This window comes from Salvelinus namaycush, chromosome 1 (genome assembly GCF_016432855.1).
Source record: "Salvelinus namaycush isolate Seneca chromosome 1, SaNama_1.0, whole genome shotgun sequence".
Lineage (NCBI taxonomy): Eukaryota > Metazoa > Chordata > Actinopteri > Salmoniformes > Salmonidae > Salvelinus > Salvelinus namaycush.
In genome coordinates, this window is record NC_052307.1 from 35987690 (window position 1) to 36001931 (window position 14242).

At 41.5% G+C, this 14242-nt stretch overlaps 1 protein-coding gene across 1 annotated transcript; it reads right to left on the reverse strand.

The window, feature by feature from the left end:
- Positions 1-339: 339 nt before the first annotated feature.
- Positions 340-2058, reverse strand: tbx3b (T-box transcription factor 3b). Its single transcript, XM_039002937.1, has 4 exons — positions 1685-2058; positions 1303-1570; positions 970-1116; positions 340-420 (listed from the first exon to the last, which is right to left on the reverse strand). The coding sequence occupies exons 1-4, from the start codon at positions 2056-2058 to the stop codon at positions 340-342; spliced, it is 870 nt and encodes a 289-aa protein (XP_038858865.1).
- Positions 2059-14242: the final 12184 nt, after the last annotated feature.

Here is a 14242-nt window from a genome sequence, read left to right on the forward strand (position 1 = left end):
TTGTCACTTTGGCAGCCCTCTAACATGATTGGTTAAATACAATGTTGTTTGTAAACTGAGAACAAGTTGAAGCTAAACATTTTACCATTACAATATATTATGGTACGAAAGATACAAAAGTTTTAAATTCGTTATCATACAAACTCACCGGTTGATTTTGCATTTCCTGCGCTTTTCAGTGGAGCCTCATCCAAAGAGTCACCAGAGGTTTCACTGAACTTTTGTATATTTATCCCCAATTGTTTCCTAATAAAAAAAGGAACATTTTAGTAGGCCTATTGACAATTAAGAGTTTCTAAAAGTATTTAGTATTTAGATTTACATTTGTCGTTTTTTGTCTCACTTTTTTTCTCTTCTGCCATTGCCAGTGTCACGGAATCCTTTGGCGAAAGGATTGTTATCAATTTTCATTTGTGTGATCTGAAAATAGAAATTACTGTTAAGGACTGTAATGTTTCTAAACATTAGACCAGTAACTACATTTGAACACTATTAATCATAGTCTCATAGGCTATAGGCTAGTGATAAGTCAGGAGTTGGCCTATAAAATCCTTCAAACGTTTCCAACAAAATCTTTGTCCCCAAGAACTTTGTAAAGGGTTCATAAGCAGTTAATAAACGTTGTGTAAATAAATTGCATATTAAAACAAAATATTTGAAAACACAAACATCAACATTTAATTACTTGCCGAATATTGAGCCTTGGGCATAATATGCAATAGAGTATAGCTCGGCCTATATGTCAGTAATTAGTTTAGACCTGGATTGAAGTCTATATAACTGCAATAATTGTTCATCACCATCTATAAACTCTTTACAAACCCTTGTGTGTGTATATATATATATATATATATATATATATATATATATATATATATATATAAACAATTTATATTTTCCAGAGTGTTATCAATACGAAAAATACATTGATATTCTGAAATTTGCTTTATGAAATTATGAAGGGCCTACCTTTTCGTTTTGATATGCAGTTACAGCAATGAATTCTGTCTCAGAAAAGACATAGGTCATGAACGTGCTATAAGGTAGTTTGAGGATGTCATTGGCCCTCACAACGTGAAACCTGGGCTGGTATTTGTGCATTGAGTTAAGAATCGTCTGTAATTGGAGACAACATACATTTTAAATAATACATTAGGCCTAGTCATCAACTCGAACTTTACGCAGTTTAAGAAAAACGAGTCTTTCAGTTATATTTCAATATAACAATACATTAGATGAGTTAAACTTCACTGTAAATAGACTACATTATTAACACAAAACGCTAGTATTTTTGGAACTTACAAACCCATGCTTGTCCGAGATGTTGTTTGTCAATTTTAGTTTGTGAAAATTGACCACTTTTGACATCCATTGCTCGCCAGAAGCGGGACTGTCTGGGTGTATGTACATCCTCTTTGGCATCTCAGGATCTGCCTTTCCTGACACCATCCAACGGGAGTTGTGAAACTTGTACCTGAAGTCGTCGGCCGCCACAATGTCCATGAGCAAAATATATTTTGCCCTTTGGTTCAAGCCAGTACATCTTGCTTTGAACGGTGGAAACATGCGCCTGGAGAAAAGGTAACACACATCGATTCTAAATCACAGACGTATAGAATATAGGCTGAAAAAAAACGAATAACTTTATAGGCTATGGTTATTGGTGATATTTTATAACATTTACCTTCCTGATTTTGTTATGACCATTTCAGTGCCGAATTTGTGGAATTGTGTCCAAAGGTGCCTTGCATCCAAGTGAACTTTTGGATCATCCTCCGTGGCTACCGTCTCCAGCGTTTTAGGAGGACTGAGCTTGGCAGACTGGGTTGCATTAAGCGGTTCCAGCGAGGCTTTGCGGAGGATCGTTTCAGCATTGACCGGATCCAGCATGGGATGCCTTTGCGCAACAGGCAAGTGAAGAGACCCGTGGGAAGTTAATGCAATGGCAGGAAAAAACGGAGGTTGTCGGGCCAGCATTGCGTCGAGGGTGAAATCCGAAGCAGTGTTTGGTAAAAACGGTTGGAGTGCCATATCCCCTGGTACAAGTGGATCTCTCATTCAAAAGTGAATCCTCTTCATGTCAAGGTAGGACAACCGATGTCTTCAATTATTTCTTAAATGCACACGTTTTGATATTTGGAATAGGCTATATTCAGTCTAACTGTCACATTTTCTCAAGTGTATTTCAAGCTGGTATTTCGTTGCCATTTCATCGTAATTACAATGTCGCTTACCCTTTTCAGAAGACAAAAGTAGGCCTACCCATATGCCACCTATTTCAATTTTCGATTAGGCTAGTTTGTGTTAAATCCGAACAAATGTGACCGGTCGCATTCGATAAGTGCATCTCCATCTCATTCCAAGGAATTATCTTCTATTCTTAGCATTATATTAGGCTATTAGGAGAAGAACAAACCCAGAATAGAGGCAATAGCCTATCCCATCAAAGACCCAGCGTGCACTTAGCTCGTGTTCTTCCTTCCCGAACTGTGCGAATATGTTACGAAGTCCGAGCCGGAGTTGATTGGCTCTTTGACACTTTGGACCTTGTATATTCCATTATGGGTGTGGTTTCACGGATCAGGTGGGTAGAGCGGTTCAGTAAGCAGTATTGTAACGTGGGGTGTTGGCTTCATATACAATTTGTTCTCTGCCACTTCACTGGTGATCAAAAGACAACTTTGCAAGAAACGTCGAGCCATATAGTTTGAGTGTTCGTGAGCAATGAAGGAAGGATTAGAGCGCACCATTGCAACTAGGAGCTGTCCACGTGCGTCTGATGCTGAAATCCACTTCTCATCAATAATTTGGCTGGGTAGACTTAATATTGTCCTATTTATATTGCCTTGCTGACATTTAAAAAGAACATAGGCTACACCCGAGAAAGTCAGTGATTGAAGAGATGCAGTGTGGTATGCAAACATACTGTAGTAGACAGTAGCCTATGTTTCACTTCACAATGAATGAGCATAAAATAGTGGACTTACACATTTTTCATAAATAAGTGTGGTTATCCAAACAACCAGCTAAAAGGCTGGAGAATGTCTAGTTATTAAAAGTGTAAGGTCTTTAGGCGAATCCATTAACTATAAGCACAACTTACTTTTTGAATTATTGGAATCATAAAGATATTTCAAGTTTAGGGCATATTTGACAACTATTATCCACTATAGGCTCATTTTAAATAAATAGGATTGACAATTAAAGTAAATGCCTCTGGCTATAATTCAAATCCAGTCTTGTCATCAAATAGGCTATGTTTATTAGTCTCTCAAATCATAAACATGTTCAGACAGTGATCATTTCAACAAATATGTCTGACCCCCAGACAACAATTTCAAAGTCAATCACTCTGTCTACCTCCTCTGTTGTCACTCTATCTGAAGTGTTTCAATAGTCCATCTTCAGTCCATATTACAATGTCAAATGTTTTATTTTATAGACCAATACCACCTTCAACTGCTGCATCATCAAGGAAATACCATTGGCCATCCTAAACGCTGGTATGCCTATTAAAACACATTCACTTGCTTCAGTCTTCCCACACCATTCCTGGACCCACACTGTGACAGCCTTGTGACATGAGAACAGTGCTGCATGGGTACAGTCTACAGTCAGGGCCTTTACTCTGCACAGCTACTATATATATATAGTATATAGACACCTAATATACAAACGTATTTGGACACCCCTTCAAATTAGGGGATTCAGCTATTTCAGCCACACCCATTGCTGACAGGTGTATAAAAGTAAGCACACAGCCATGCAATCTCCATAGACAAACACTGGTAATAGAATGGCCTTACTGAAGAGCTCGTGACTTTCAACCTGGCACAGTCATAGGATGCCCTGCTAGAGCTGCCCCGGTCAACTGTAAGTGCTATTATTGTGAAGTGGAAACATCTAGGAGCAACAACGGCTCAGCCGCGAAGTGGTAGGCCACACAAGCTCACAGAATTGGACCGCTGAGTGCTGTAGCGCAGAGTGCGTAAAAATCGCCTTAGTTGTAACACTCATTACCAAGCTCCAAACTACCTCTGGAAGCAACGTCAGCCCAATAACTGTTCGTCGAGAGCTTCATAAAATGTGTTTTCATGGCCGTGCAGCCACAAACAAGCCTAAGATCACCATACCCAATGCCAAGCGTCGGCTAGAGTGGTGTAAAGCTCACCGCCATTGGACTATGGAGCAGTGGAAACGCGTTCTTTGGAATGATGAATCACGCTTCACCATTTGGCAGTCTGACGGACGAATCTGGGTTTGGCGGATACCAGGAGAACGCTACCTGCCCGAATGCATAGTGCCAACTGTAAAGTTTGCTGGACGAGGAATAATGGTCTTGGTTCGGACTAGGCCCTTTAGTTCCAATGAAGGGAAATCTTAATGCTACAGCATACAATGACATTCTAGACAATTCTGTGCTTTCAACTTTGCGTCAGCAATTTGGTGAAGGCCCTTTCCTGTTTCAGAATGGCAATGCCTCCATGCACAAAGTGAGGTCCATACAGAAATGGTTTGTCGAGATCGTTGTGGAAAAACTTGACTGGCCTGCACAGAGCCCTGACCTCAACCCCATCAAACACCTGAATTGGAACGCCTACTGCGAGCCAGGCCTAATCGTCCAACATCAGTTCCCGACCTCACTAATGCTCTTGAGGCTGAATGAAAGCAAGTCCCCGCAGAAATGTTCCAACATCTAGTGGAAAGCCTTCTCAGAAGAGTGGAGGCTGTTTTAGCAGCAAAGGGGGACCAACTCCATATTAATGCCCATGATTTTGGAATGAGATGTTTGACGAGCAGGTGTCCACATACTTTTGGTCATGTAGTGTAGAAGGTCTGCCAGCGATTGTCCAGGATGGATTAGTCTCTGGATTTAGTTACAGAGCTTTTTTATTGCTCAATGGTCCATGGCAGGCTAGGAACGTACTAGTGAAACCTCTTACTGAGTGAGAGCGGCAGGTTCGGGACAACAAAGTCTCAGACAGGCGTTCAACCTCCAGTGTCATTGCTTTCACCAAAGCTGGCGATGTTAATTTCCTTTCTGCGATTGTTGAGAACCGGATCTGTGTGAATTGTTACAAGGCATCACTACTACTATGCTATAGGTTGCTTTCGTCTTCTAATACAATTCAAGCAAGGCAGTCACTGTATACAGTACAGTGTTGCAGAGCTGTCCCAGTGACCAAAAACAAGGGATCGCCATGACAACCCTCCCTGTGAAATTAGATGATACCTCAACATGGAACCTTTGTGTATAGGTTTCCCTATGTGTCTCTGATCAAATCCTGAACTAAATATACGTCGTATTCTGGGTTTACACAAGATACACAGCAGCGAATGGGACTGACGATGACCCAATCTTTTTTTGTCAGGAGAGGAAGGGGAAAACCCTGCCTGTCCATCAGCCAACTTCAAAAAGGCCCACTGAGTAATCTGAAACAAGCCAGAGAATGAGAGCAAACAACATGCCTGGCTGTTATTTGTGGGCTTGGCCACAAGCTACGTGTGAAACCTGTCACAAGGGACTAACCTCAGATTTCTCTATTGGGTCACTGCCCAGTGACATCCTCTTCCTGCAAAACTTTTACATTATGCCCCTGTTAGGACATGAAGGACATAAGGGGTCTGGACTCTGGGACAACACTTGCTGAGGGACCTTGGGGGAGCTTGCCATCAGTAGATTTCAGTCTTGTTGCAGTCACCTAACGCTAACTGTCAACAAAGACAGCACTGGTATCACCCTATAGTGTAAACAGTGTACACACTACACATGTTGTACACCCCTGGGTTAAGCCGTGCCAATCAACTTTTCGTCGCCAGGGTTCAATGTACCACCCTCCACTGTAGGTTCCCTGACCTCTTGGGCACTGAGAGCTTGAATAACATCCTTATCTCAGTCCAAATAACAGGAAGTAAAGGTGTTATGTTGACAGGCATTGTCCCTTAAATTTTATGCACCAAAGTTACTTTAAATTCAGCTTGTGTCTTAGTCATAAGGTAGAGTGAGATGGCCAGAGGAATGTGTTGGTTACTAGGTGACAAACCACAGCACACTAAATGTCGGAGAAAATAGTAACACAGTCTATGCGCGCACTGAAGGTCTATAGATTCATAATTGCATTCTATACAATGCAAATCAATCATTTTGCCATATTATTTGCCTAGGAATATATTTTCTAGGCAAATATAAACAACTCTGATCCATGTCTCTCTGCAGCACTCATATAGCCATGTCTTCTAACCTAGCCATGGAATCCCAGCTCACAGCTAGGGCCAGGGTCATTGGAAGCTCTCCAACCCGCCATGGCCATGCTGTCTGCCTAACACCTCTGATGTTTCGGCAGTTGAACACTGATGAATGGTCTAATGGTAGCAGGTCAGTGTGACTGAACACATTTGGACTTTGCAGGTACAGGGAATGTAGTTAGAGGAGCAGAGGTGCTAAAGGAGAAATCCTGAGTTACGTCTCAAATAGCACACTATTCCCTATATACCCCACTCCTTTGACCAGAGCCCTATGGGCAGTGGTTAAAAGTAATGCATTGTGTAGTGAATAGGGTGCCATTCGGGACGACGCCCTGGAGTAGATTGGGCATCAAACACACAGCAGCAGCCAAGTGGCAGGGTGATGGAGCAGACTATGAAAACTAATGTGAAGGTAGTGGTTATATAAGGGTCTGATGATCACCTTACTGGTCAGCAGAATATCTGGCCTGGGAATGGGGGAAAATAGGGGACAATCCACACCATCGAGATATTTCAGTATGTTCTAATACTATCTCTATGATCCAGACAATGTCCTTTTTACCTCACACAAGGGACTGTCTTTCCTCTTTATCATTCTAAAGTCATCACCTCATCTTCCCTTCCGTCACGGAGAACAGATACCAGGATTATCTGTTTTTGACAGAATCAACATCAAAAGCTATAAAGCTGTTCTCACTAAATTATACGGTAACTAAATAAAGTGAAACATGATGTTTCAACAAAGTGCTAGAAAGGGAACTTTTGGCATGGCTGCCTGTCACCATTCCCTGTGGTCCACTGGCACAGATAGACTGGGGCGGTGTCCCAAAATGGCACCCTATCCCCTATGTAGTGCACTAGGGCCCATATGGGTTCTGGTCAAAAGTAGTGCACTCTATATGGAATGGGGTGCCATTTGTGATGCCGCCTGGGACGTTAGACTACACTAGAGGCAGCTGGTGATCAGCATGATTAATGTGACATCTGAGTGGCGTGACGGGAGAGTGGAGCATGGTGGCTCTACAGGAACACAGCTCTCACACTGCTGTGTGCACTATGTGTCACAAATGGCACCCTATTCTAACGGGTCATTTTTCACTGTTTCTCTGGGATCAATAGGTCCTATAAACATCAAGGCCAACCCCTATAGGGCTTGAGTCCCCCTTCTGGTTATTTGTTCATGTTAATTCATTTGAGGGTGTAGTTTGAAATTCTGAGCTGATTTAGGATCCTGTTGGTTCCCCTGATACACTGGTGGAAATTATTTTACAAATGAGGTTAATATTTTATCATAGTTCTGGGACTCAATGAGCCTCCTATTAGACTCCTATTAGACTGTCCTGAGCCATCTTGGGACATCTGAGTTTCTGTCTCGCTGTCCTGCCTTTCGAGATGGATAGCTGTCCTCCTAGGACTGGGAACATTGTAAAAGTAACACACTCAACAACACATCAGATATACTGTATTGGCATTTCTGTGCAGCGAAAAGCTACTCTTCAAGATTAGCAAAGGACTGCCAGACTCTGTGAGTAAAAGTCCTGCAGTTCCAGCACCCTTACAGAATTGAACATGAATCCAGATAATGAAGGTAGAGAAAGGTCAATTAGGAAAAAGAAAAGAATGAATAGGCTACATTATACATCTAGCTTCCTTTGTTCTGATCCCTTTGAACATGTTCCACAGCCCTTTTGTAAAGGATAGCTCTGACACAGGTCTGTATCTGAGAATTTATGGCGGTATCTATTGTGATCGATGATGCCACTGACAGAGGTGCTTAGACAGTACACAGAAGGCGAAATCGTCTGAAGTAACCGCTTTCATTTATTTAAGACTCAAGCTTTTTTTCTCTCAACTTACAGCATTAGCTAAGTTATTAACAGTTTGAAATACCTTCATCAAATCAGAGTTTGATGTTTTTCCCTAGTGTGAATTAGCTAAGTCGATATGGTGTTGTTTTTAGCTGGAGCTGTTTCCATGAAGAGTATGCTAACCATGGTGTGGTCCTGTTCTGTCTGGGAGAGTATGGGAAGGGCATCTCCAAACACCTGGTCACTCAACTCAACCCCCCCCCACACACACACACACACACACACACACACACACACACACACACACACACACACACACACACACACACACACACACACACACACACACACACACATCAATACTTGGATGAAGAGACTATTTCACAGGTACAGCTCTTTTTAACTGCAAACCCTCAATCTGTCAGCCACCTCTCAATAAGCTAATAGTTCTAATGTGTGAAAATTGATTTCTCGGGAGCTGCTACCTCCTCCTTGCTCAACCCTTTTTCATTCACTTTCCTCTTTCACTCGGCTTGAAAAGGATTTATAGCCTTGTTGTTGTTGATAAGCGGAAATGCATTTTACCCAATAATAAAACCTTTGGTTTGTGTAAAGTTTGGGGTCCTTGGAAAGTGTATTTGCTGAATAGTGTTTTTCATTCAACAGGCCTTGGCACATACATTTGAGGTGGAAATAAAGATATACTGTACAGCCTTTGAGTTTAGTAGACAGTGCTACTCTCAGCACGAAAGCCTCATAATTTTTGCTGAAGCGTTGAGCTTAGTGCTGCTTTAGTGATCAGCCCAAATGTCTTAACAGTACTGATCCCTGTCAGCCATATCCTGACTAAACATCTGTTGTGCTGTTTAGCAAAAAAATAAGATTTAGTTGGATAGTAACCTCCCGGTAAATGGAAACCTCTTAGTATACTTGATTAATAACAAAAGAGCAGCAGCTGTGGCAAGATGTAAGTGGTTGCTGTTGACAACCCCTGAGGATTTAACCCAAAACTCAGCTGGTAATTTGCTGCCTTACTCTTTAGGTCAACTATACAATGAGGCGTAGTCGGTTTATTGATGTCCCTCTTCCTTCCTGTGTGTGGGGGAAGTGGATTATTTATTTTTTTAATCATTAAACAGACATAGGTGAATTTGTTAGAGGGGCTTCGTTAAAAAATATAGAATACACAATCCTCAAAGGCTGCCCTCAGCATTTGTCCTCTCAACCTCCTCTTGGCGGGATTGGCCACTCGAAAAGAAAATATGCCCAAATCTCTCAATTAGGCCAGATATTTTAATTATGAGTAGGTAGATAGGCGGAATACATACTGTATGTTTTTTCTTGTTTCGTGTTTGCACTACGTCTGAATGAAAGAGGCCTCCTCTCTCCCCCTACTTAATCCCCTTTCCCTAACATTCTCAGAGCTTGACATTCTCTTGCGATTTCTACATCATTTTGATCCTTCTCTGAAACAGACGACCCTCGAGTTAATGCTTTTCACCTTTCCCTCGTGTCTATTGTTGAAAGAGGCACACAGGGTTTCTCTCTCTCTCTCTCTCTCTCTCTCTCTCTCTCTCTCTCTCTCTCTCTCTCTCTCTCTCTCTCTCTCTCTCTCTCTCTCTCTCTCTCTCTCTCTCTCTCTCTCTCTCTCTCTCTCTCTCTCTCTCTCTCTCTCTCTCTCTCTCTCTCTCTCTCTCTCTCTCTCTCTCTCTCTCTCTCTCTCTCTCTCTCTGTGTGTGTGTGTGTGTGTGTGTGTGTGTGTGTGTGTGTGTGTGTGTGTGCCCTATAACCATACTCCTTTCCTGGCAATGGCTCTGCTTTTTAATAACAAGCATCTAGAATTTGGCAATAGAAGTCAACGACTTAGACCAACACTTCTACAAGGACTGCTGCTCTCAGGATGCACCCACAGATGTTGAGTTTTGAGTTTGAGTTTTTCTCAATTGCTAAAACACTAAAACCCATTGGCTGAACAAAGTTCTCAGTTGCCTGGACTCATTTAGCTAATTATGCAGTCTGTTGTCAATACCTTAAACCATTTCACATGGTAAAACACAATTTGCAGATCTCACTTAGACTTTTCAGCAAAACTCTAAACACATTTTCATTCTCAAAACACATTCTGCACTCTAATGCACATGTCATCCATACTGGTAAACACAAGTGGCAACAATCAAATACAAATAGAGAACACATGTCATTGATTGAACACAACCACTCTAAATTGATTTAACCTGTTTCAAATGATGCGACACAACCAATATAAGCCAGTTCAGAGAGCAAACAGGTTGTTGAAGGTGGGAAGGAGAAAGTCTGAGAATGGATAGAAGAAACAATGTGAGAGGACGAGGACGAGTGCGTATGCGAGTGCGTATGCGAGGTGGGCGACGAGGAGGAAGAGGAGGAGGGCAAGAAAGAGGAAGAGGAGGACGAAGAGGAAGAGGAAGACAAAGAGTGGAAATATCTGATGAAATTCGAGCAACAGTTATAGACCATGTTCTTGTCCATGGACTGACAATGAGGGAAGCAGGACTTAGACTGCAACCCAATTTGAGCCGATTTTCTGTGTCCGCCATAGTAAGGACATTCAGAGAAGAGAACAGGTACAGTATACTACTGTATTTTTGTAATTGCAAATTTACTGTACTACACTATATGCAGCTGTTTCAATAGACATTTGTAAAGTTAATCACTTTATGTATTGTACTGCATGAATATGTTTTGTAACTGCACAACTACTTTTTTGTAGAATTGCAAGGCTGCCACATGCAGGTGGAAGGACAGCTATATTCACTCGGGAGCAAGAGGCCGTTATAGTTGGCATGGTCCTTCAAGATAATGCAATACGACTCAGAGAAATCCAGGAACGAGTGATACAAGACAACACACACTTCCAGGGAATCGACAGTGTGAGCATTTCCACAATTGACCGTGTCCTCCATCGTAACAGGATGCGAATGAAACAAGTATACAGAGTACCTTTTGAGCGCAACTCACCAAGGGTGAAAGAACTGTGAGCTCAGTATGTGCAAGTAAGTGTACATTCAGCAACATTTACTGTAATCCAGATTGTCTACAGTACTAACACATACTATGTGAATGACATTACTCTTCAGTACATACAATGTATGTGAATCAGAAGCCTAATTGTACTCTTCAATATAGCACTGTCTCTGTACGACTTACAAAATCCTACATACAGTATATTGTAGTTCTACACAGTCAATATTTGACTTGGAATCCTTGGACAGACCCCATGAGTTCATCTTTGTCGATGAAGCAGGCTTCAATCTAACAAAGAGGAGAAGGAGAGGCCGAAACATGATTGGACAGCGGGCCATTGTTGAAGTCCCTGGTCAACGAGGTGGCAATGTCACAATCTGTGCTGCTATCAGCAACCATGGTGTTCTACATCACCATGTTACACTCGGGCCATATAACACCCAGCACCTTCTAAGATTTATTGCCAATCTAAGAGATATTTTATTTGAGCAGCAGGTTCAAGAGCAGCAGGGTCAAGAGCTAAATGAGAATCCCATTCCCACCTACAGTATGTGATAGTGTGGAACAATGTCAGTTTCCACCGAGCTGCTCAGGTAAGGGAATGGTTTAACATCAATGGGCAGTTTATGAACTTGTACTTCCCATACTCGCCTTTCCTGAATCCGATTGAGGAGTTTTTCTCCTCTTGGAGATGGAAAGTGTATGATAGACAACCCTACACCAGAGTAAATCTGCTGCAAGCCATGGATTTAGCCTGTGGTGATATAGGTGAGGAATCATGTCAGGGCTGGATACGGCACACAAGAGGCTTCTTCCCCCGTTGCCTCAGGAGGAACAATATTGCTTGTGATGTCGACGAAGTGCTCTGGCCTGACCCAGCCCAAAGACAAGAAGATGCACATTGATCACATGTTTACTCCTTTGATTTTTGTCCCTTTTGTATACTGTAGTACAGTGCATTGTAGGCTGTATACTGTACAATGGACAAATTGTATGGCCCTGAACATTGTGCTTTCCATTTATTAACAGTACTGACTGCTCAATAGATTTTGACTGGTTGCAGGTTCATATCAACAAAGAACAAGAATTACAGTATCACAGAGACAAATGACAAGTTTGTGAGATGCAGGGTACAGTACTGTAAAAATATGGGTACAAGGAGGAGGAAGAACAAAAAACAAAATTGCAAAGAGCAAAGCAGAGTAGTTATTTCTGATCAATTTTGACCTACTATGATAGAACATGTTTTCGTTCATCAAAAGACAATGACGGAAAAATATTAATATTTTTTTAGATTAAAAATGTACTTCTCCCTGAGAATTGTATGTTTTGAACAATGTGTTTTCTATTTTTCGGTGTAATTGTTTACTGACTGCTTGAGAGTGTATATCATTTTGATCACTTTGTTTATGATTTGAGAGCAGTGTTTGATTTTGAACACAGGTAAAGCTGTAAGAACAATGTTCCACTAAACAAGTCAGGTGCTCTATTATGCCAACAGACTGTAGGGGGATATTGCTTTTTGTATTTTACCTTTGCACTTCTACTAATCGGAGGATCATTGCCCATGCTTCACTTGAGAGCTGAATGTTCATAAGTGTTTACCCAGCAAATATGACCCCATTGGCCCCACGTGGGTATTCGTGGGCAAGGTGGGCCCACACCAATCCCATATCCGCCCAACACAGGCTAGCCCACAACAAGCCCAACACAGTTTTGCCCACACCAAGCCCAACACAGGTTAGCCCACACCAAGCCTAACACAGGCTAACCCACACTAACCCCAGGCTAGCCCAAACCAAGCCCAACTAGAGAATTTTATCAACCAGGAAATGGCTGACTGATTTCTGCATATTGCACCATTAAGCTACACAAAGAATCAAAGTCTTATTTTCAGACACACACTCTCAGACTCTTCTCAGACTCACACTGCCCTACAGGGTAATGAAAACCCTATGAGTTCCAGGACACTGACTCTCCACTCAAAAGCAGTCATTCAAAATGTCAACCAGCTTGTCAGATTCTTTACACCAAAGACACAACCGTTAGCAGCCTTGCACCCCTGCAATATGTGTGTGAGTGACAGCAGCTGAAATAAAATAAACAGATCATATTCCTCTTTCTCTTATCATGTGTCTTATACCCAGACATTATATAGGCTGACTTGTTACGCAAGACTTAAAGGGGCAATCTGTGGTTGTTACATCAATTTTTGTACTTTAAATATTGATACCCATTGACTTTTGAATATTATAACTTAGAAATGCCACAAGCTTAGTTTAACTGTCTTAATCCATCAAAACCTAAAATATAAGCTTGTTTTACTTCAATGTTTGTAAACAATAAAATGATAAACAACCACTGTATATGGAAAATATGGATCAATATCTATCTATATGACTTTGAAAGTGTTTACATTTCTCCAGCCCCATCCCTCAGTTGTTTACCAAATCAGTGGTGGGTGACAGCTTTGCTATTGTTTTAACTGCAGATTGCCCCTTTAACTAGTGGTTCTGTACTTATATACTGAGTATACAAGCATTAGGAACAACTTCAACAACTGGCACCTACTACCATACCTCGTTCAAAGGAACTGAAATATTTTGTCTTGCCCATTCACCCTCTGAATGGCACACATACACAATCAATGTCTCAATTTTCTTAAAGCTCACAAATCCTTCTTTAACCTGTATCCTCCCCTTCATCTACGTTGATTTAAGTGGATTTAACAAGTGTCATCAATAAGGAATCCTAGCTTTTACCTGGATTCACCTGGTCAGACTGTGTCATGGAAAGAGCAGGTGTTCTTAATGTTTTGTATACTCAGTACTAACATAGAATATCAAATAGGCTTCTCAATATAAGGCTATTAGCAAGCACACCGAGATAAGTGTTATACCTAAAGATGTTTTAGTCAACATCTCAAACCCAATGCATATTTAGTGGTAATTTCATATATTGCTAAATTAAATTGTGTTGCATTTGCAATAAGGCTGGATTCCTTCTCCGCCTTCACAAGGATATCTAAAGCTTTGGGAAAATGCAAGGAATGTCTAGCATCTCCATGTGAATGTACTGGACCATCCCACTGGCCTCCTTAACACCCCATCCCAGAGCAGGTTATCTTCTGTCCATGCCCCTTAGATCAGAATGATCACTTTGTTATGTGCTGTTTAAATGACCCT

Excerpts from the sequence above, each read along its gene's own strand:
- tbx3b (XM_039002937.1), bottom strand. The coding sequence starts at position 2,058 with ATGAGAGATCCACTTGTACCAGGGGATATGGCACTCCAACCGTTTTTA. Across the intron at positions 1,571-1,684 it reads GTCATAACAAAATCAGGAAG|GCGCATGTTTCCACCGTTCA; the intron begins GTAAATGTTATA and ends CCTTTTCTCCAG. Across the intron at positions 1,117-1,302 it reads TCTCGGACAAGCATGGGTTT|ACGATTCTTAACTCAATGCA; the intron begins GTAAGTTCCAAA and ends CTCCAATTACAG.